Source organism: Phasianus colchicus, chromosome 2 (genome assembly GCF_987193195.1).
Source record: "Phasianus colchicus chromosome 2, bPhaCol1.hap1.1, whole genome shotgun sequence".
NCBI classification, from domain to species: Eukaryota; Metazoa; Chordata; class Aves; order Galliformes; family Phasianidae; genus Phasianus; species Phasianus colchicus.
The window spans coordinates 54,305,407-54,329,262 of NC_143437.1; the positions used below are offsets into that span (position 1 = coordinate 54,305,407).

The window sequence follows — 23,856 nt, forward strand, 5'->3', positions numbered from 1 at the left end:
TCTGGAAAAAAACAGGCACACCATCTTCCCAATATTTTAGCTGCCCTTTTCTTTATATATCTTAATTTTAAAACACATCTACCCACTCTGGATTCTAGCTACTTCCCTTACTATCTCCCATCTATAACATCTCTTAGTTTTACAGACCCAGTTTGAGAAAATACGTGCTTTCTTACTTCAGACTTTCCCAAATACTCTAAAAATAACTAGTTCATATAGTACCCATTATTAAACACAGAGAACACTTTTACCCTTGCTTACCTAGTAGTCTGTAGCCTATAAAAGTAGAAAAAAACACACCCAAATACTTAGGCTCCCAGGCTGCAACCTGTCCCTCCAGCCCAACACACATGACTCTCTACTCAGCAGAGTGAAGAACACTCAACAATTAGTGTGATTGGCTGCAAGAGAAGGTTAACTCATCTGAGTGGGGTGATGGGAATGATTAAATCTCATGGATATGGGAAACACCTGCCACACCTCACTGAGATTTTGTATTTTCAGTTGATTAAAAGGTGAGTTACCTTTTAGGCAATTACTTGATGAGACGGAATTCTCAAGAAATACTCACCTGGCATTTACTTCTCACCAAAAAAAAAAAAAAAAGGGAAAAAAAGAAAAAAAAAAAGAATTAAAAAGAGTTGCTGAGAACATGCTGCATCTATAAATTAATGATGAACCAAGCACAGAGGTACATCAGTGGAAACCACCATGCTTTAGAATGTTCACATCAGGCAAAAGAGCTGAGTATTGTTGCCACAGCACAGAGCAGTAGAGGTTGCTGGCAATAAGGAATAGTAATCTGAAAATATGGGATTTTCAGTGCCAGTGGGTGAGTCGGTGTAGATGTTGAAATGAAATTGTAAGCTGATACAACCAGAAGAAAGCACAATCAAATGTGATTCCTAAAGGCAGGGATTTCTGGCTGAGATTCCTGTCACAAGTACAGTTGCAGGTGTAATGAAATCTGCGTTCAGTGCACGTGGGAGGTGCCAGCATCTCAGCACAGGTGCAGCAGTTATTCGTGTAGATTTGATGGACCAAGGATACATTGACTTCGCTATGCACGTGCAGCAATACATTCCCTGTGCAGGTCTGCAGCAGTGCAGTAAGCAGCATTTGTATGCAATTTGCTGGTATCCAAAGCTGTGGGCCTAGCTGCTTCTGGCTATGGAGCTCCACATCCTGAAATTTCAGGGAAAGAAACAATGCCTTCAAATTTTTCTTGTATACGATTATATTTAAATGTCTTAGGAATTGTCAAAATAATCAAAAGATTCTTTTTTTACTATGATTTTTGAATAGCTAAAATTCATAAGAATGAATTTGTAATAAACAGTGTAGTGGAAAAAATGCAGGAGTGTCTAGGGCTCTATAATATAAATAATATAGATGCAAAGAATATAAATAAATGATAAAGTATGATAAGAAATATGCATTATCTGACATAAATAATGAATGTTAACTTCTCCATGAACAATATTTCTCATGGGTATGTCTTTTCAGGATTGGATAATATTTACCAGAAGGATTGGTATGACTGTTGCCTTTTATTTATTTATGGCAATGAGGCCAACACATACTATTTTCCATAACACTCTGTGAATATGGAAATGTCTCTGAAGTACTGAAAATTGCAGAGCATCGGGTGTGTACACTGGAAATCAGAATTCCCTGAGCCACAGACAGCTGAGAGAGCTCAGACAGGTTCAAGATGAGATCTCACATGGGAAACTGTGGGCTCAAGAGCTTGAGCCTGTTCATGCTTGGAGCAGCTGAACATGCGGATCAAAACAACTATAACAGGCATTTTGTATGAAGACAGCGTACAAATATGAAAATGCTGGTAGCAGACCAGTGTTTTCTTTTCAGCCTGCTTCTCACTCCATATCAAGTACTTGAAAATGAAATAGTCATTTCTATGTAACATTTTGTTTTCGGTAAAACCCTACTTTTGACTAAAAATTTCAAAGTGAAAATTCACTGCTGAAACTCTTCAAAGTATGTTTGGAATGCATGTCTTATCTGTGGGGCTGAGTAGTTACAGAAATAGCTGGTGCTGTTCCCCACTGACCCATAAGGCACAGTAAATGAAGCCATTTCTTTGTCAGAGAAATGTAAGTAGCAAAGGAGTGGCGCCTGGGAATTACCTGTATGAGGCTGGTTTTACTTCTCTCCTAAGGCAGCTGACCTATACGATCTGTAAGGAGTTACAGTTATGATCTACTATGTTGGGACAGCTATTTAGTTTGTCTTGGTATGCCGCAGGGAAGCTGTGGTCCCCAAAGCAATCACTTAAGTAAAATTATTAATGTAAAAGAGCGGACTCCTGACAGCCACACTAAGAATCTGCAGATCCCCCCACATGGTTATAAATCCTTAGGACCTGACTGTAGTTGTGTGGTTGTTTTACATGACATCATTGATTACAGCTGGTGGCGTGGGAGGAAAGCTGTATTCATCTAACCTCTGCAGAACATTGGTAGGAAGTAACTATGGATGGGGCCACAACCGCTGCCCTGGGGAGCCTGTGCCATGCTCATCACCTTCTGGTGAAGAACTTTTTCCTAACATCCAGCATGACCCGTCCCTGACACAGCTCCATGCCGTTCCCTCGGGCCCTGTCACTGCCAGCAGAGAGCAGAGCTCAGCGCTGTCCCTGCACTCCCTGTGAGGAGCTGCAGCCACCATGAGGCCTCAGCTCAGCTCCTCTGCTCTGGGCTGAGATGACTTATTCCAGCACGGAGCCTTCCATAAAGAAAGCAAGTTATTTAACAAAAAGAATAAAAGGTATGCTCAGACACAGAGATTTTACATTTGTAAATTAACAACAAAAATAACAAACATGTGTGCAGCCTCATGTTCACAAATCTGCTGTTAAAAACTCCTATTACCATAGTGTTTTTGCGTGTATAACCTTGCTCAGAGAATAAAGAGTCTGTTAATTCTGTGCATTTGTCTTGTTGAGGGAGGCCATCACGTGTGGGGCAGGCTTGGGAGATCAGACAGCATGTCAGTCTTAGATGGCTCTTGATAAAGGTCTTCAGAAAATTCATGCAGATTTGTCTCCAAGCTCAGTGCCAGCAAGCAGAGGACGTCTCAAGAAGAGCTTTCCTGTGCTGCTGTAGGAGTGAGAGGGGGCTTTCCTAGCTGTGTAGCAGCAAGATCCAGTACTGGCCGTTGCAAGGCCACCCCCCATGTCACCTCAGAACCCCTGCATCCAGCTGCTGCAGGAGAGTCCTTTGAAATCCCCAGCATGTGGGAAAAACCCAAAACCAGGAGCTTGGCTTAGTGAGGTGAAAACCTGGGAGCATCTGACAGGAGCAGCTAGCAGCTTTTCCCCAAGAAGGGCAGTTGAGAATAGATCTGAACCTCTCTTTGCTAGGGGTTCAGTCATTTCCCCAGTGCTCTTCTTGTTTCGGTTTGAGTTCTGTGTACTTAAACAAGTGCTAGCCTTCAGGCAGCACCTTCAAAACGACAAGATTTCATCTGTCTTCAACTTCTAAAGTGGGTATTCTTATTTTACAATGAAGTAAAGTTTAGTCCTGTTCAAAATATGTTTTCAGTATTCTTCTAAAAAGGAAAGGAAAATTTGCTTTGGATTACCCTGTGAACACTTTCATGTCTAAAGGTATTTTTCTGCATGTCCTTATCATGGATGAAATATAAGCCATACTGAGAAAAGAGCCTATGTCTATTGCTTTGGTGTAGAGGTGATGCAGAAAGAGGATCACAAGTGATGCTTTAGCCTAAGTATTATTTTGCCAAGTTACATCACTCTATGAGTTGATTTTATAAAAATAACTGTGCTTGTAAGGCAAGATGTGCTTGTCTTTGAAGAGTAACAGCAGATTGGCGTTATCAGAAAAGAAGGACTCAGGGTTGTGAATGGATCAGTAACAATAACAACAATTGCCATATGATTTATAACAGTTCATGCAGAAAATGTTTTTCTGTTGCACAGGGTAACTTGTCAGATATAAGACAGCACATGAGGGAATGCCTCATAAAATAATTTCATCAAGCTTTTGAAAGAAACAGGTCTGGAGAGTTGTTCAGGAAGTGTGAATACCACAAAATGAAAATGCTCTTGCTGCAAAAGTCATGAACATGTCCCAAGGCTGATGAGTCCATGTCATTCCACAGTCAAAGATATAGATAACTTTATATGAAACATGAATGGAAATGTTCTCTCAGTCTTTTGTTAGCTTCTCCTTCAACTGAGAAAATCATCTGTGTCATAGCTGAAAGGGACATATTGTTATTTTTAGCTTTAATGTCTTTAAATTGTTTGTATTATCAATATCTTACTTCTTACTTGATTACTTCAATAGCAGTGAGAATTTGGTAAGAATATTTTGAGGTGCAGAAAGTGCCCAATACTCTAACAACTTTATCATTGCTAGTACATCTTTATTTTCAATAGATGATGCTGGTGTTTTCTCTGGGGGACTATCTACAGGCAATCGAAAAACGGAAGAACCATGTGGTTTCACACAGCTCATACACTGCAAAATACAAAGCCTGTTGTGGGTAACTCATCTCTTCAAATCACAGACTATGCAACAGAAGTTTTCAGTCATTTTTCCCTGTTTGCCACAGGAATATCAGAATTACATGTGATACCTCATTTTGCCAGCTTTGTATACATCTTAATATCTTTTGTCGCAGATGTCACAAATTACTCTTGTACTGAACGTGAGCACTGCTTGTCATTTTAAGATACTGAAGGATGACAAAGATGGGCAGGGCGTGGGAACACCCTCTGTGACTGAATGCTACTCATCTTTCTTTCAGCATGATAAATGCGTTCTGTGGTATCATCCTCCAAATGTTAACTTTTCTGACAATATGCCTTCATACAAAGGTGTGTTATCACAAAAAGTAATGACAAATCCTTCAGTCATAAACCTAAAAGATGGCTGAGCACTCAGTAAATAAGGGAAAATCATTTTATTTTGCAGTGTTGCTTTATCTGGGAAAAAAAGGCCAAGTTTATAGTTTATGATACTATTCTTGAAAGACTGAGACTTGACAAGAGACAAGATACAGACAGCTGAGCAGTCTACTGCCACATGCATGAGTGCTTTTGAAGTCATCATTCAGAAAGCACCTATCATCCAAATCCAAATCTTCGTTGTCTCTTTTGGAGATTTTGCAACTGTCTTTACTTCAGCTGTGGTAACAGAAGGAATGTATAAACAGATGTGGACAGGTTGCAGGTACCAGCATGTTGCACTGTGGCTGAGCTTCAAATAGTAGCTGTTTTAATGTATATATAAAAATTCTGTGCACAAAAACAGATGTATTGCAGCGTGTTAGAACTGATAATCAGCCTTTTAAGCATTATGTTTAGATTAAAGATAACTGAATTTGTGGCTTGTAAAAACACAACCCTCAAGGGCTTCCTAAAGTGTCCTTTATAAACAAGTTTCATTTTTCTTGAGATTGTCCCTTCTTTCTTTCCCAAAACAGCAGCTGAGATGTCATGATTGTTGGCCTTTGTTTTAAGTGACACTCAAATTCAAATGTCAAGTCTGTAGAGATGTCTCCTGCTCTAACAGAGACCTGTCAAATCCCCTTTACAGACCACTCACAACCTCAGGAACATGGTCCATGACTGTACTGCAGGGAGCCACTGCCAGAAGGCTTCAGTTAGCCAGATCTGCACCACTGGAGAAAGAGGGGCAAAGTAGCTGCACGACTGCTGATCTACCACCAGGCTAATCAGCTGTCTCCACTTATAGATAAGACATGGTGTCACACTGACACATTCAAATTGCTTTCACGATGGAGCTAATGCTTCTTCACTGTGCTGCAGCTCACTGGTGTGGATGTTGCAGTTTGGGCCTATGCAAGCTCAGGACCTTTTTGTGCACACTCCTGTACAGTGCATTAATTCAGTGTAAGTTATGAATTTACTTCATATTAGTTCATTACTAATTTATTAATGTTAATTCAGCAAAATGATGTGAAATTTGTGATTTAGCATTGATGTCACATTTCACCAAGAAAGCTGCGGTATAATTACAAATCTTCATGAGTACATCAGGTCTGGGCTTGGATACAGACCTGGTTGACAAAATGCACAAGGGGAGCAAAGGATACTTTGCATCCTCTGTGCTTCACCATGTTTCACAGAAAACAGCTTCAATCTGCAAGTGGTGTGGCTGCTTTCAGATGTACAGGCAACCAAAATGCTGGGCTGAGGCATATATTAGTTCAAAGGGAGAGCTCTATGGGCTGTGTTGCTTGTGAGCAGCCTGACAGATGAACCTGGAGCAGGTCGCAGGGAGGCTGTGGTTCATCTCTGTGTTGCACTTCCAGCACATCACAGGCAGGCTCAGGCAGGCCCTGAGCAGCATGTGCATGGATGGATCCACGTGCAGACTTCCCAAGGCACGGTCAAACAAAAGCTTCATATCCATTCTCCCACAAAGGCTACACCCTTACTGTACTATATTTTTAATGATTAATTCCCATGGTGTTTTCCCTCCCGCAGCTATGTCCATAAAGGATAAAGAGGAAACTTACGAGCTCTTTCTTGTTTCTGTTTAATAGAAGCTAGAGGATTTTTGTAATTGATTGTCAAAGATAGGTATCATTCATTTTTAAACAGAATCCAAGAAAGGCAGCTTTCAACCTGTATATGGCAAGTTCCAGAAGAAGCCACCGCCCTCCAATGCAAACAGTTGGCAGGGTTCCTGCATTCACCTGTGCTGATTCAGGAGCTCAGCCATGAGATACTCCTTCTGCTGGGGAGAGGCTGGAAGGAAAGTGTTAAACGCCGAGGGTGAGCAGCACCCGCTTTGTTACCGAGTCAGCAGAGCAGAGCGGATCCCACAGACAAACCCAGCCTTGCAGCCTCCCCCGGCCCAACTGGTTATTGCTCTGCAGTGGCTCTTACTCATTTGAATTTAGGTGGAGCTGCTTACCTCCCTCCCTCTCGTGTCTGTCCTGATTAAAAAGCTTTTTTTTCAAACAGCTTCACGGCAGCTGGCAGGTACGGCTGCTCCTACTCAAGGCGTTTTGCAGAAGCACCCTTTACTTGGTGCGGCTGAGTCAGTAACAGAGTCAGCTCTCCGTGCTCTGCCAGCAAGATGGTGAAGTACGGCCTTGACTACACTCGCTGCAGATGGATCCTACCCCTGCTCCTGGGCATTGGCGTTATCTTTGGCATCATTGCACTGGCGGGCAGGGGCTGGCTGGAGTCACAGACCTTGCCCTATGTGCACCAAGCGTCGCTATGGGAGAGTTGCAGCAGGCCTTCGCAGGGTGGGGAATGGAACTGCGAGTCTCTCATGGGTTATGGTAAGCATTGGCAAGGGTGGCGGGGAGGTCTCTGAAGCAGTGGGTCACCTTTCCAAGCACATCTCCCCTAAGCTCTCCCAAACATTTCTCCGAATATCTGACCTTGTTTAAGAAGCTGTGGGAGATGGGAACCAGTGCTGAAATACACCAATGGTTTTGAGAAATAGAACAAAGACAACGTGTCCTCACCTCTGTGCAGAAAGAAACCTGGGTGTTTTAGACCATGGTTTGCATAGTACAATAAACACACATGGTAGTGTATGAGTGCATGAACTGCTATGGCATTTAAGACTTTCTTCCTCTTTTAGAAGAAGCCAATAACCTTTCCTCACTAATCACAGCTTTCCAGAACTTAACCACTGCTGAACAAATGTCCAAGCAGCAAGTTGTGGGGTAAGACAATCTTGAGTGTCGGGAAAAAGTTGGGAGGTAAAAATGTATGGTACAGAGATATCCCCAGGGAGTGTCAGCCTGTAGAATGTTGCTCTAGTAGGTGGGTCGTGTGAATGAACCTTTCCATGATTATGAAAGAAGGCTCTGAGAGAAGAAAAGATTTATGCTTGCATTGAACTTTGGCTAAGTGTGCTATTAAACAGGTTGACACAAACTGAAAAGTTTTAAACCACTTTGTCTGGGAGACTAAGCCAAGAGAAGGATCATTCTAATCATGTGCTGTTTCTTAGTTGTTTTCTGTATATCTGGTATGTGTCACAGTCTAAAATAAGTTATTGACTGTTAGCCTGAGCCAGGAGAAACATTTGAGCTTATGATTTATGCTGATACTAATTCAAACTTTAAGGAAGAACAGTTTCTCTAAAGCTCAGAATCTCAGCTGCTTTGGCTGAAAAATTAATGTAAGATCACTTGTAGAAGCTGTCTCAGAGGCTATTTATTACAGCTTTTTAAAATTGTTCTAAAAATTTATCATCTATGTTCAAATTTTACCTCCTGTGCCCAAAATTGAGCTGTAAAGAGTTAACTGTAGCAGGCTTATGAGAGTATAGGGCTCCAGGATAAAACTGGCTCCATCAAGCGTCTTGCCCAGTCCTGCTCTCAGAGCTCCTGTGTCAGCTGTTTGGCTGGGCATGGATCAAGCAGTTGTTGGTTGGAGAGCAGGAGATGGTGATGCCCAGCTCCAAATATGTGTTCATACTGTGAATTTTGGGGGGGGGGAGAGAGAAAGGCCTGATGTTTCTTGGTTAGTATCACCAAAGGGTGAGTCCTCATCCTGATGTCCAGCTGGCACTGCCTGTGTCATGAATGCCAATTTTACCTAGACAGAAAATTTTCAGAAATTTCAACATGCTTCTCTTGATAATACAGATGTTTTCAGATCTGCCTCATTCTTACATGCTTAGATTCTGCAGCTGTATGCACAGTTTCTCACTGGGAAGCATCTATAGACAAGACAGGTAGGTCTTCCTTCTCAATTTGGACTATCCCACCACTTATGGAGTTACCACAAATTACAACCTCAGTAAGTCCCATTTTTCTAACATGCTGGTCTTAGGACATACATTTCTCCAGAATATGCTCCAGCACATGCTCTGAGGAGTCATCTGACTCCTCTGAAATCATTAGAAATGCTGTTTGTGTGCTGCATTACTGCAGCACACTCTCAATGGGTATGCATCTGCCACTTTACCTCATTAAGGTTACTAAAGACCCAGAAAGCCCAGGCAGATGCTCAAAATCTCCCTGGAAAAAAATCCCAAGTGAAAAAGGAGAACATGGCTGAGATAGTTATTTAGCCAATGGGACAATAGGTAAGGCTTGATGTAAAACATAAAAATAAAAATAATAATGTATGTAGGCCAAGTGACAGTGAATTTCCCTTTTCAAGATGATGACCTTCCAATGTAAATCTAGGCCATTGCAGGTGTGATTACCCCAGAGTGGTGACAGGATTGTAAACTTGCCTGCCATGGTGAAAAGTCACTGTCCTGGTCTTTTCCAGCCCTGCAGATGCAGGTCCCTACTCTCCCCTAATCCAAGCATGGTGCCTGCGGCACTGTACTGCAGAGCTGTTGTCCTCCTTGTGTTTTGTCTTTCTGGTTATGTGATTTTCCTACCCATTGTCTGGGGACCAGCACCTAATACAAGAAGACCTGGGCTGAGCCCTCAGGCTGGAGTGGACCCATGTCCCTCCCTTCTCATGCAGGTGTGCTAGCAGATGTGGTAGCATCTGGAAACACCATTTTCTTTGCTACTTCAGGATCCTTTATGAAACACAGAAGAGTAAGGAGGGATTACAGTTTCTTTTCTCTTTTTTCTTTTTTCTTTTTTTTTTAATTGAAAAGCAAATGTAGCCAGTTGCATGTCCCTGAGGACTGGTCTCAACTCTGGGCCCTGAGCAGATGGAGGTGCTTTCTAGGCAGATTTTCTTCAGGCAGCTTATCTCCAGAGGTGGGGAGTGTTCAGATCCACTTCTGCCCACTGTACTTCCTATCATTCTGTCCTTGCTCAGTAGGTGTGGGGTTGGGATATCTCTTCTGGGAGCCCTGTCATTGCTCATGTAGCATGCAAGTGCCTGGTGTTCATCTTGGAATCCACTCAAAAAGGCCAGATGCATGTGACAGCAACTCGCCTGGAAGCATATACCTTGTAAGCATACATCTCACTTGTTTTGCATTAAGACTGATTTTGTATACCCTGCTGCTAGAACATAGGTTTCTAATAATTCTGGGGTTCCATTTTTCCACAAGATTGAAGAAAACAAGCATTCAGTGTCATGTTCTGTGGATATTTATCTTTCTTTTGTGACAAGCTAAACACCATGCTTGATAAACAAAGTGTAATTACACGCCTTCCTGAGCATGGAGACAAAAGACATGATGTAAATAGCAAGGACAGGAGTATTTTATATTTTCTAGAGATTAATATTTTCATCCCCCCTCTATCTCACCGTTCCTGTTTGCTTTCCTCTGGGCTTTATTTGCAGCTTCCAAGGCTGGGTAGGTTCTGAAATTCAGTCTTACTGTGGGGGTAGTTTCACTGACATACATAATATGCGACTGTCATTGAATATGCCCAACATGGCTTGGACAGTAAGATATCTTAATCCACCACAGACAGCTTCATCCCATTATAATTAGATCTAATCATAAAGGTCTTGCAAGTTGTTCAATATAGCATGCAAATTCAGATCAATTTTTCACCTACAGTGTCTATAATTCGTCTGCATCTCTGCTGTTTAGCTTAGACCGAAAAAAAAAAAAAAAAAAAAAAAGAGTGTCATTGAGTTTAGTCATGTTTGAAGGAAAGGAAGCTGACTGTTTCATTGTCACTTCAGTGGCACCATCAGGAACATTTGGAATCTCCTGAATTGTTTAAGCTGACAGAATTCAGAACGTCACAGGGAAGACAAGAGGCCTACACAAGGGTGCTTTTTTGGAAAGCCAGAGTAACTACTTCATTGGTGCATTAAGCTTCAGTGCACTAGATTGTTACAAAGACAAAGACTTTGTGAATTGGTAACAGGCACAATATGGAATGTAAGTATTTGGGACATGGCTGAGCTTGCAAAGAAAGTGCAGAAGTTAAATCCCTTCATGAAGCTGCCATGGCACTCCTTTGTTTTTCTTGATTTTTTGGCTACGCTACCTCTCTTCTACAAGGCATGTCTCAGACCTGAGACCATTTTTCAGTGTGTAATTTATTCCACTGCAGGCTCTGAAGATGTTTAAACATGTGTGTTCTTGGTTGGGAGGAATAACTGATTTTATTAGTCTCAGTATGATGCACAATTAGATGAAAAACTTAGGGGTACTTGTCCCATCTTACATTTTACTTGTCCCGGCAGCCCTTGTCTGTGCAGATGCTGCCCTCAAAATAACTGCAAGCTCAAGCCTCTGAAGTAGTTGACTCATTTGGATGGTGCAAATAGAAGTCTTAGAAAAACGTTAGGAAAAGGCATTTTTGCATGACAAATGAAATCCAGATCATCAATCATTTTCACATTATAGTATCCAAACCTAATCTTTTCCTACAACATTTGGAGTTTATTGCCTGTGGAGAGTAGAAGGTTGAATCATTTTCACATCTGGAGAGGACATATTTCTTTGCCTTGTTTTCCCAGATAGTGATTAACAATGTTGTATGTCACTCCAGTATTATTTTGGACTATGAATGTTAGTGCAACATTACAAGATAGGATGGCTAGGATAGTATAATAATAGTAAAACATTCGTTCAAATATATGGCAACAGATGATTATGCCTACAGTGTAAGTGAAGAAAGGGAATGTTGCAAAAGGCATTCCCTTTTTTCACTCAAAGAAATAAATATTCTCCTGTAATCTCACAAGGACCATACTGGTAGGTAGATTTTCTTCTCTGTTTTGCCTGTATCAAGCTCTTGGATCCAGAGAAACTTTTGTCACACTGAAGCCCCATTTAGTATTCCAGAGACAGCATGCATGAGTGGAAATTACCTGCCACCTCCCCCTAGCTAATGATACAGCGGTGAGGTACATGGCCTGGCCCCACATCTCCTTCTGGGAAATTACCTTCTCCAGTCAGTGACTCATCACACCTAGGGCACAGGCCAGACCAGACAGAAGTTTCCCTGCTGCTGCACTGCCTACACAAAATTGTTACGCCTTCTCCCACGTGCCTAGCAGGGCTGAATGCCAGGCACAGGAAAGCCCTTACTTGGCTCAGGCTCAAGCAGATACCCTGAGGAGAACGGTACAGGGACATTTCAAGAGGGCTGGACTGAGACACAGCCCACCCTAGCAGGATCTGAGAGGAGAAGCTGCCTGTCCCGATTGTTGCTTGGCATACAGGGGTGTATGCATGTAGAAGAGGAGTGAAGCAAGCATATAAGTGTGCTTTGAAGCAGGGCCTGTCTCAAGTCACGGGGCCATTGTTGCAAACTTTCCCTGAAGCCAAAGTTCTGCGCTTAAACTCTTCTAGATGATAGTGATATTCAGATAGATTTGTCAGTGTGCCTCTAAATCTGGGAAACAAAGGCTGGGGAGGTTTCTGATCAGTCCAAAAAAGACAGTGAGAGACCTGCAGCCAGCTATATTCTCTGTGCATTACCTGATTTACAGGGTAAAGACTTCACTCTTTTGGTACAGGGGGAAATGAAAACAAAAATTTTTGCTGTTCCTACTTCACGTGAGTGTGAAACACTTATATTTATATACACTGATTTGAGTAATTTTACTGAGTGTGAAAGGTAGCACGTCGCTTCTTTAAGTCACCAATCTCCTACAAATTTCTTTGATTAATCAGTGAAAATGACAAGATTAGTTACTTAATAACTCATAATATTCAATAGTTATTCAAAACTTAGAATGCTAGAAAATACAGCCTGAATTGAATGTGTTAAACAGCAATATATTTAAGGGACTCTGATGGAAGAACAAAAGAAAAAGTTCAATTTTTCCTCGTTTTGTAGGAGAGATTCCATTGTTACTATAGAGGTATAAAGAAGGGAATCAACCCCAGAGCATTTAATTAGCATGACTATTTTCATTCCTTAACTGCAATTGCGAATGTGTTTTCCCTTGTAATTTTAGGGTTTGTTCTTTTATATATTTAGTGGCAAATTCATTTAATCAGACTCATTTTAAATAGTACTTATACTCTTCAGTAATTAACTCTACAGAAAGAAATTGCAGATGGCTTCCCACTGTTTATCATCCAGCCTGCACTTTAACAATTACAGTTAAATTGGGTGGGAAAATATCAGTTGTGTGGAGGGTTCTTATCTCCCCATGAGGAGCTGAACTACTGGTGTTGAGGACTTTGCAAAAATCCTCAGTGTTTTGAGTAGTCAGGATCTGTAGTCATTGAGTGCATACCATTCACTCACACACAGAGAAGGCATCTCTGCTAAAAATTGTGGCTATCTTCTTACATATCTTCTTATATTCTTATATATATATCTTCAGCACACATCTTCCTTTAGCTTATTGAGGTAATCTGATATAGCAAAGCTAAAGTACTCTCTCGGTAGTCTGAATGGTGATATGAGCTACAAGACTGAATATGAATTCTACTGTAGGATTAAAGAGCCAGATTACTTAAACAATTACTCAGGAAAAGAAACAAATCTCTCTAAATACTGTTATTTTTACATTTTCATTTCTCACTGACAACTTGTATTGTTCTAAGCAACTTTGAACTTGTTCAGTCAGAAAATGTTTTAATGCCACATTTCTTCTTTGTTAAGCACTAATACAAGATCTCTCTCATCAGTCAAAAATCCAGAATTCAAATTGGTTTGTGTAGTGAGGATGTCTATGTCTTTGTCAGATGTCTCTGACCATGTCCAATGAAAAATGGGGGTTAAGAGTAAGAAGAACAATACTTGGTGCGTATAGAAATGAGATATAAATTCAGTGTTCTTCAGCCTCAAATGGCCCTGGACAATCAAACTTAAGAGGAGCTTTTTGGAAAGGTTCCACCCTGCTGTTTCAATTCCAAGTTCTAGTTCATAGCCTGCATTGTCACAGAAATTTATTCTGTTTAACTCACATTATATCTCTTAACCCATATTATAGCTCAAGAGCAATTAGGAAGCAGATTTATCTTGCTACTATGCATATGTACTGATTTATCAATACCTTGCCTGTATTATTTATTTGACCTTGCCCACTCCCATATACACATTCCAGTTTAAGTCATCCTATTTTAGTTTAAAATAAATAGGAAAAATAAGAGGAAACCTATCTTAGTATTAAACTGTATAAAATTACACTGAGATCCCAAAATATTCGCAGTGTATGCAACTGCTTCTGAAGATAATGTGAGCTAGGGGTATTCCCTTACTCTCCCCTGGTCAAACCTTTAATTTTGAGGCACTACACGCACATTAATTTAATAGCTAACTTACTCACTCGTTGATTCCTTTGATGACAGTGCTACACCTTCTGCCTCTTCTGCCTCCCTAGCGCTAAGTAAGCACTGAGGAGAAGCCCTCATTAATACAGGATTTGCAGAAGCCAGCATTGAAGTCAAGCTTGTACATGTCTGGTCTTACGAGGAGATGAATTCGAACCACTCCCTCAAGTCTAATTACTCTCCACCTCAAAATCCAAGTCAGGATAGCTCCTAAACTGGATTGCTTTCCTCAGTAAGAGAAGAGGTTTTCAGAAGTACATAAAACCTTTAACACAGGTCTTGCCTGTATATGTTCATTACTGAAGTCAGTGGTTGGAAGTTAATAGTTATTTGCTTTAAATGAGTTAAAGTCCACCAAGCTGAACTGAAATGTTACTTTAGCCTTAAGCTATGGTTAAGATACTGCCTTCTGCTAATTTATATTGTGTTTTACTGATATATGGTCTGTGCATGAAGGTTCTTTACCTTACTGTTTTCATTTAAAGATGTGATTATATGATAATTGGAAGACCTAATTCTTTCCCATTTGTATGATGGGACCTGTACTAACCATAGGAAAACTTTAGCAATGGAATTATGTAGTATGAATGTAAGTAGGTCATTTTCTGCCACAATGATTGACTTAGGTAGTGGCAAGCTAAAAGGTTTACATGGTTCCTACTCACATAAAAATGGCTTGCATATCATAAGATAATACTCTGTTACTAAATGAGAAATCCTTATTGAGTGCCAATAAATTCTGAAGTAATGCAGAGTCACTAAAAAGGGTATCAAAAAGAACCTACACTGCATATTTTATATTCAACTTCAAACTTAACACGCACACAAAAGAACAAAGAATAACAACAAGTACTGGCCTGCCAAGGGAAAGATACACAAAAATCAGTTGTTTTAAGAATTCATATGCAATGAAGAGCACCAGAGGGTAGAAGCTCAGAGAATAATACACATCCAATCACGCCTTTGATTTTTTTTTCCGATTTTATTCTGTTTGTAAATCATCCTTGGTTAATATGTTATTTTCTTCATTTTTATAGCTTTTATTTTAAGTTATATTCAGTCAGTAGCTTTCAGTCTGCATATATTGTTTATTTAAATTTAATACTTTTTGATTCAGTTTTAGCTCTACACACAGACACACACAGTCTAGTATTTCATAATCAGCTCATGTTATCAGCAGATGCTTGCAGAACATTTTCAAAGAGAGCATCAAATTTTCTTATGGTTTGATTATTACAGGTTACCTGATTATAACTGTCAGAAGACAAGATTTTGTGCTGTGCAGTTTTAAAAAGAAATGCCACTTAACTTGGAGTCCTGTATGACAGTGGCTTATATATACAACAGTTCTTAATCCTTCAGCTGATAAACTGAGTTTAGGATTAATAACTTTGATGGGTCAGATGGAAGTTAAGGAGGTATAAATTAGGGGAATGCTTTCAGTTTAATTTGTCATTTCAATGGAAACAAATCAAGGAGTCCAGAGTTCGCCACACCCTGATGGAAAACGTCAGGTTGAGAAATCCGAGTGAGTTCAGCTTTGTTTTCAAAATAATGCTCTTTCCCTTTAATCAGACAGTCATAAAACAGGTTGAGCTCTACAAACTCAGTCTAGAAACATTCTCATTACGTACAACACAGAGATGAATCAGCAGCATGGCAGATTTTAGTTCTTGTAAGAACTGCTATGTAAGACTGGAGCTAGAACAGTAAGATTTGTGTTTCTCTCCCCTGATCCTGTGAGGGATAACAAAGTAAATGTTGTTGTTTTCAAGGCAATCTTGCTTTTTTCTCTCCTTTGTATTGAAACTGTCATCCCTAAAATTGCTGCGCAATTCACTGCAGAGGCTGATATGATAACATGATCAGGTGGCAAGAATGTGTCAGTAATTTGTTGATCTCTGCAAGCTGACAACAAAACTGATTTTCTTTCTAATGCTATTTGTGTATTTAGATTCAAGCTAGGAGGAAAATTTGAATGAACATATTCTTACTGATTTGACTAGAAGTACTCCTGAAGTTTCTAGGTTCCTTTCAGAAAATATGACTCAGAGACACTCAGTAGCTCGTGTCACTTGGGGGTACCACATCAAGAAAGACATGAGAACAACATTGTAAATGTTTTCTCACATTCTTGAGACATATACAGTGAAATCAGAGAAATTTTTTGTTATCGTGAGAGAAGTAAGCTTCACATGTTATTCTCAAGGCACTGCTGGGAGCACAAAACACATGGCAAGCTAAGAACAGCAGAGTTAGTAGTCCTAAGTTTTGACCTGGCTTTCTGCTGAGCAAGGAAGTTTGCTTCCTTATGTGTGAACCACGAGCAGTGTTTGCACTTAGAGAAAATGCACAAGAGTGTGAAATCAGGAACACAGGAAATTGGAGACACTCTTAGTCCTGCATTTCTCATAGTCAATCAGCTTCCATATGGTTGCAGTCAACAAGAGGATATTCAAAATATGTTTAGGTGGAAGGATAAAGAGGAAGTCATGCTACTTCTGAACTAACAGCTTTGATAGCACTGCAATAAAGCTGTGTTATTATTAAACAGTTTCAGCTAATTATCTTGCTTGTAAGCTACAGCAAGATCTGCTTGGGCATGGGTGGACTCTTTCTGTTCTCTAAATTAGCTGAGATTCTCCTCACACAGCAATTGGTATTAGATGGAGGGCGCTTATTTTAATGTTCCAGTAGTCACATATGGTTGCATTCATGGTTGGTTGTTTGGACTCTCGGAAGTCATTACTGACTCATGCACAAGACACTGTACACAGAAACACTTTTTCCTCTGCTTTAGATGGGCATGAAAATGGGTGACTGTTTTGCCTGTGTTAGATTGTATGGTCTTGTTGTAAGGCCTTTACTGTAAGACAGAATTGCTCAGAAAATTGCCAGCTAAAAGGAGCTGAAGAAGGATGGTGTATTACCTCCCCCAAACTCTTTCACAGTGTTCATTTGCATTTTTTGAGCTGACAGAGGAGGCAAAAAGGATGAAGTAGGATGAAAATGCAAGTGTTGCAGTATCCTGCAGGTTTTCCAGGACACTTGCATAAATACACATTTCTTTTCTAACTAGCACGTTTCAACTATTGAACTGCCAAATCATGACTTCCATTGGAGAGTATGAGAAAACAATTCCCACAAGTTCCTGAATATGATCACTGATCTAGCTTGATGTCATTTAACCTGCTGTTCCTTCTGTCTCTATTTCTCATTTTATGACAGGGGGACTTTCAGCTTTCAGCTTCTCTCCCTCTCGAGTCAAGTGTTCACTGAGTTGACATTGCATCCATGATAATTCTATGATCTGGATTTCTCATTTTCATGAAAAAAAGATTTGCAGTTATAAAAAATTATTTATGCTTTAACTTTTGGTTAAAGAAAAATATAAAGAAAAATAAGGCAATATTTGGGATTAGCTTAGCTACTTGGTTGCAATTAAATCATTTTCTAAAAGCATTCAAAAGTGACTCCTAATATACACGCCTATTCTGAACAAAGTATTTTGCAGCCTGTGGAGAAAGCGCTTGGGAAGGATGTTGCTGCTCAACATCACAAGGATTCTATTCTTGTGCTAAGGCTTTGAGACGACTCTGGAGATGCAGAAGACATTTTGTGGTTGTAATGGCTGGAACTGCACATTCTCCATCTGTTTCAGTGATTTCTGATCAATGAAATTCTTCTAATTCTGGCATTTTTGAGGAACTGTAATTACTAGTTATATTGGTAAAGATACTAAGGTACTCTAGTTCTGTCTGACACAAGGAAAAATAAATACCTCAGAAACAAAAACAGTTGCAGTTGTGCCCACATAAAGTTTTGCTACCTTTTACCTCAGGAAGGTAAGGTGTTTGCATACTGTGGTCTCAGACTACTGAAAAGTACTGCTTAAAAAGACCAGATGAAGTTGGGTTCCTCAAAAAAAACCCACCAACAACCCATGACAGTGGCTCTCCTATGGAAGCCTATTGCCTTACAGGAGCTGTATATTGGTTTTCTTCCAACTCTGAGTTACATTTATTTTTCTTTTTAAAAATGTCATGAAATTGGCTGTTCCATGATTAAGCAGTGAGTCCTAAAGATGTAGGCATCCTATAGCAAACATGTCTCTTCTTGCCATACATCCAGTGCCCTGCAGGCTGGGCATACACCCAGTCTGCTTTCATACAGTCACAGCACTTGTAATACTACTTCAGGAAAAACACCCGGGCAAGGCTAAAGGAGGAGTGAGATGGCAGCATGGGCATGATACCACCACACTGCTGCGGCCATCAGGTCCCCTCTGAGTCCTTAGCCTGGTGAATGCTGCCAGCTGCTGGATGGTAACTGTCAGCAGCTTCTCAAGCAAGACTTTGGTAGGTCAGCTGTCTTGTTGGAGCTGTGTCAGGAGGGGGCCAGGTTGTGTGTTAGGATAAGGTTCTTCACCAGAGGGTGGTGGGCATGGAACAGGCTGCCCAGAGCAGTGGTCATGGCCCCAAGCTGCAGGAGTTCAAGAAGCATTTGAACAGTGCTCTCAGACATAGGGTTTGGATTTTGGGTGCTGCTGTGTGGAGCCAGGGGTTGGACATGGTGATCCCTTTCAACTCCCAGCAAACCTGTACTCTATGATTCTATGACCTCCTTAAGCCTACCTGAGGAAAATTCTTGTACAAGACTGCAAGGGAAGCACCACTGGACCTGGAGACAATCTTTTGTTTGGGAGAAGTTGCACCATGATCATTTACCATTTTATGACCAATGCGGTTGCTATTACTGAGGATAATACGCTGCAAATATTGGCTTCTGCTTCAGTCCAGAGTGTCATCAGTGCATTTCCTTTGCTCCTTGTGTAGTACAAGTTGGATTACAAGCAAAGGGAAGGCTATTCATTATGTGATTAGCAAATGATTTAACCTGAAATATTACTGATTTAGTAAGAGCTTCTATTGCAGCATCAACAAGCAGCCATGTTTCCTATAGAAGACACCAAGCTTTCTGCTCCTACCTCTTCAACAGTTTTTGGTTTTAAAGCTGTTGGTTTTAAAGCTTTTCCAAGCTCCCCTGGACCAAAGATCAGACTGAATGGCCAAGGGCTGCATTAACTGCAGATCTCTCAGCCATCAAGCAGTCAAAGAGAAAGCAGGGGAAAGGACAAATACACATGCTCAGAACAAGATTCTTCATTGCTCTTCAGCAAGTTAGTGTTAACATGTATTTTTGTCTACTCCTACCTGATTATTCTTGAAATCTTTAGATGGCAGAAGTTCAGGGTAGCTCATTCCTCCATATCCAAGAAAGATTTTGCTAGGTATGCTAGGGAATGAAGACCCTGAATTCCTATCCAAAAGATAAAACAATCAGGTATTACTTTTTTCAAGAAATGCTGAGTGATTGTGGGTTGGACTCAATGGTCCTTGCGGGTCCCTTCCAACATGGTATATTCTGTGATTCTAAGAAGATAGGTGCATTAGGAAGTTGAATAAATCAAAACTATTGTTTTGTTGTCAACCTAATGGTGCTGGTCAAGCTGCTGGTCAGTACTTCTAATGTCAGAAGTATGAACAGCATTGATGGAATATGTATTGAGAGTGTGAACTGGCAGAGTTTAGCACATTCAGCTGATTGAAGCAGTCAGCTTAGTAGGTTTTTGAATACTAGAAATCTCAAGTAACTTGGTTCCATAACTAATCTTTAGTGAACAGTGAGCACCACATTTGAGTTATAACAATCACCAGGCTTGTTTGGGCTGTGGTAATTTTACAGCATTAATATTACACACATTTGATTAGAAGCAAATACCTTGCAAACACATAGTGTAGGTGAGGGGGTGAAATCCATAAATGCCCAGCAGAATTTAACTGCTTATTCTATTCACATACACAATTTTAGAAGTGTCAAAGTGGGCTTGGTACAATGAAGAGACACTTGGATCTTTTTGAGCAGTCATCACCCCTCAAGATTTAAAATATTGAAATAATATTTTTTTATTCCAGTTGTTATTCCAGAGCCATGTGCTTAGCTCTGACATGTTGTAACATAAATATACGTAAGTTGAAAACAAAGTTATTTCTATCCTGAACAGGTTTTTCAAAATAGAACAGTTCTAATTTTGGAACAAAAGGAGAGGTTGAAGTTTTCTACAAAATAGACTCGAAATCCTTAGCTTCTCAGAGTTAAATAAAGGATAAAAAGGCAGAAATTTCTGAATCTTGATATTTATGGTGTATTGCCATACTTTTAAATTTGCATGCCAGAGTGATAGTGCTTGTATTTATTTTTTTAAGGAAGAATGTAATTAATTTCAGGGATGGTCTAACTCTTCTGGTTCATGCAGAATGCTGCTGGTTTTACAGCATCTGCTGAGGTAATGACATTTATTCTTGGAGTGTCCACTCTTCAATCTCTACAGTCATTTTTTGCTCAATTCTTAATTGTTAAACCTTAATAGGAAGCCTATATACAAGCCCCATTTCTTTCTGTAGGAGAGGTCAAAGATGGTGTACTTACAGACTTTGTGCATTATGAATGATTTCTGTAGGGTCTAAAATGTTCATCTACAAGAGGAAGGAAAGTTTCCACGCTTTTCCTCTTCAGACTTCCTTTTTGTGTTTGTTTAAAATTAGCCTTTCATTATAAGCCAGAGAAAAACATCTTTTTTTCATTCTAATATGCTTTCCTTCTGATTTCAGCTTGGGGAAGAGCTGCAGCTGCCACATACCTTGTTGGCTTCATTCTCCTTGTCATCTGTTTTGCTCTGGCCATCATAGCATTTGCCATTGATACACTTCGGTTCAACTTCATAAGAGGGATTGGAGGCTTGCTTTTTGTTGCTGGTAAGACAATATGTGAAGCAAAGTTTAGCTCATGCAGATATACTAGAACTGGTATTTTCCTTATCTGCTTCTATGCTCAGTTCTCTGTCAGTGTGCATTTGAACTCTCAGTGAAAAATAACATAAAATCTATCATGGCAGTGGATCAATTTCCAAATCCTCCAAAACCTGGGTAGATTTATCTGCAATTGTTATGGAGGTGAGCAGTGTGATGGGTGTAAGCTTAATCCACTTTTTCCCTCCTGTTTCTTCAGCTGTGTTCTCCGTCATGGGCCTGGTCATTTATCCAGTGAAGTTCTCCAGTGAAATTGAAATGACAGGAATCAATATGTTCAGCTGGGCCTATGGCTTTGGCTGGACCACTGCCATTATGGAAATATGCTTGGGATTCTTCTTCTGCTGCCTTCCTAACTATGAAGATCAAATCTTGGGTAATGTGAAGCCCACATATTTTTATTCTTCCCCATAAAACGCCAGGAGAAATATATTTGTATTCAAGAGATATCTGACAGACCACCTACATTTTCTAGAATAGTATCATCAGATGGAATAGAAAAGGTTGGAAACTTTTAAAATACATACAGAAAAACAGTACTGGCATTTTACAATAAAGTTATTTACTATTTTCTGAACCTTTGTATCTGATGTTATGCTTAGAAGACTAATTCTAAAAATTCAAAAATCCTTGTGTTCCCATGAATGTGGGTGCATATGGATTCCATTAAATCTTATATGATTTTACATTTCCAATTAAATTCAGAAAAGAAACTATCAGTAAACAAAACACATAGCATCTTTCTGAAGAAAATTGGCTCACAGAAATCCCATTTTGTATGTTTCAATTTTCTCTAACCTGAAGATTTTGTGCATTTTTCAAGAAACCAAATGCCTCAATCTACTGACTGTCAGAGCAGCAAATTAGTCAGCCAGCATTCCGTGACTTTCCTTCCAGTTTTGCATTCATTCACTTAAACTGTAGGGCTACAGGTCAAGAGAGACCCCCACTACCAAAGCTAGCATCCTGATTTTCACCGATCCATTTGGAGTGTAAGTATTTATTTCTAAATGTTAGCATCAGTAAGATAAGACCACCAGTAATCCAGGCACCCTCAAAAATTCTGGCATTTTGTTGGTGCCAGCACAGAGCAGGCAAAGGCAAAGGGGATTTGCAGATGTTTCTTCAACCTATAGATCTGGTTTGAAGAGGCTCCTGGTTCAACTTTTTTCATGGGCCTCTGCCCCTTTTATGAGCTGTATCAAAATCTATGGCTTTAGGATGCTCTGTTTTACCATTCCAGCTGTTTTATCCAGGATAAAAGAGTCAGGAAGGAGTTATGCAGAGATATAAGCCACTCAGCAATCTGGGCACACATCAGGTGTGGGCCTGGAGCAGTGTGATTCTAGGTATCAAACTTTTCCAAAAGACCCTTTTTCATTAATTTGATGTTTATAAGTATTCCTAAAGTAGAGATTGTATACTGTAATGTGTGTAAATACCAACTAATACTAAGACTCTTGCATATAAGATACTTCTCACTATCTTATATTCCACAGTGCTGTAAGCCTGGGTATATTGAAAGCAGTGAGGTATACTCAATAAACTGCTGGCTTCTGCATTGCTAATCCTAACTTTATAATACTCAATGTCTTGTTTTCTGTAAAGAGAAATTGAAATATTTAACTAGATAGAATTATTATCTTGTAATACATGTGCATTTTTGTAACTGTACTTTCTGGAAAGTGTCCTGCCAAACGTTCTTTACTGCAAAGAATGAGAGAATTTTTTTTTTAGTAAAGCCTTTAAGTAACTAAAATTAATAAAGACACAGGCCTCAATCTTCTTTTTTTCTTTTTTAAAAAATATATTTTATTCATCCTCTTTTTTTTTTTCTTTTTTTTTTTTTTAATGCAATTAACTCCGTTTAATTTTATGGGGTGACTCCTAACTTAGATCAATAAATATGAGAGATGTATCAGGCTGACATGGAGTGTCTATGTGACAGGAAAAGGCTAGAAAAAAGCTTTCAAATACATTAAGAAGATATTTCCTAGTTGTAAGAACATGAAAATAAAATAAACACAGTTGGGAAAACAGTTTGTATAAAATGGCTTTCAATTCTTTATGTAATGTTACCTGTCCAGGAAAAGAAAATCATAACTCTTTCCATTACGCTTATTATACCTAATAAATGATGGTATCTATGTATTGTTTCAAAACTGAGTCTTAGATTTTGTTGTCTGCCAAGAAGAAGAAAGCATGGAGTCCCCCAGAGTATTCTCTTCTAAGACACCATATTGGAGCATCTGTGTGTACTGGCTGGATTTGAGAGGGGAGAGTAATTAAAAGTCTAACATTAAGACATCTTGTTCTGCTCTTCAGTTGACTGTATCCTGGGGCCTCGTTCATATTCATATGAGAAGTGATTTTGCTCTGTTGAGTTTATGGTCTACATGGAGACAAGTAACTATATGCATGGTTCTGTATTACAGTGTGTTACAGCTTGTTTTAGTGTGTTCTCATGTTCAGCAAATAGGAAGGCACTGTGGTCCTACTCAGTGCTTTTGGATGTGTCAATCCCTTGAGGAAGCAAAGGTAAACTTGAGCAATCACTGATTGTATTTATATTTCTTTCCCATTGGCTGGAATGCTGACCCAATATCTGGAGGTGGAGAAAGATGCACAAAACAAGGTTTAGGAGTATGACTCCAACCTTGTTGTAAGAGCTGAACATAATTAAAAGGCAAAGAAAATCTTAGTGACAGATCATGTCCCCTCCTCCCTTCTCTCCTTTGCTGCTCTCAGCAGCTTCACCATCTTCTCCTCCCTCTGCTCCTCCCTAAAGGCAGCAAAGCAGCATCAGGGCTGGTGATGATGGC

The 23,856-nt window shown here is 39.8% G+C and overlaps 1 protein-coding gene across 1 annotated transcript; it reads left to right on the forward strand.

Moving 5' to 3' along the window:
- Positions 1-6,850: 6,850 nt before the first annotated feature.
- Positions 6,851-21,648, forward strand: LOC116242934 (p53 apoptosis effector related to PMP-22-like). The gene is made up of 3 exons (XM_031613972.2): positions 6,851-7,311; positions 20,837-20,980; positions 21,234-21,648. Exons 1-3 carry the CDS (start codon positions 7,101-7,103, stop codon positions 21,446-21,448), a joined length of 570 nt encoding a protein of 189 aa, XP_031469832.1. The 5' UTR covers positions 6,851-7,100; the 3' UTR covers positions 21,449-21,648.
- Positions 21,649-23,856: the final 2,208 nt, after the last annotated feature.

What these genes read in the sequence shown, in the direction of transcription:
- LOC116242934 (XM_031613972.2), top strand. Translation starts at nt 7,101, where the DNA reads ATGGTGAAGTACGGCCTTGACTACACTCGCTGCAGATGGATCCTACCC. An exon ending in CGAGTCTCTCATGGGTTATG is followed by an intron (nt 7,312 to 20,836) that starts GTAAGCATTGGC and finishes TTCTGATTTCAG; the next exon opens with CTTGGGGAAGAGCTGCAGCT. An exon ending in AGGCTTGCTTTTTGTTGCTG is followed by an intron (nt 20,981 to 21,233) that starts GTAAGACAATAT and finishes CTGTTTCTTCAG; the next exon opens with CTGTGTTCTCCGTCATGGGC.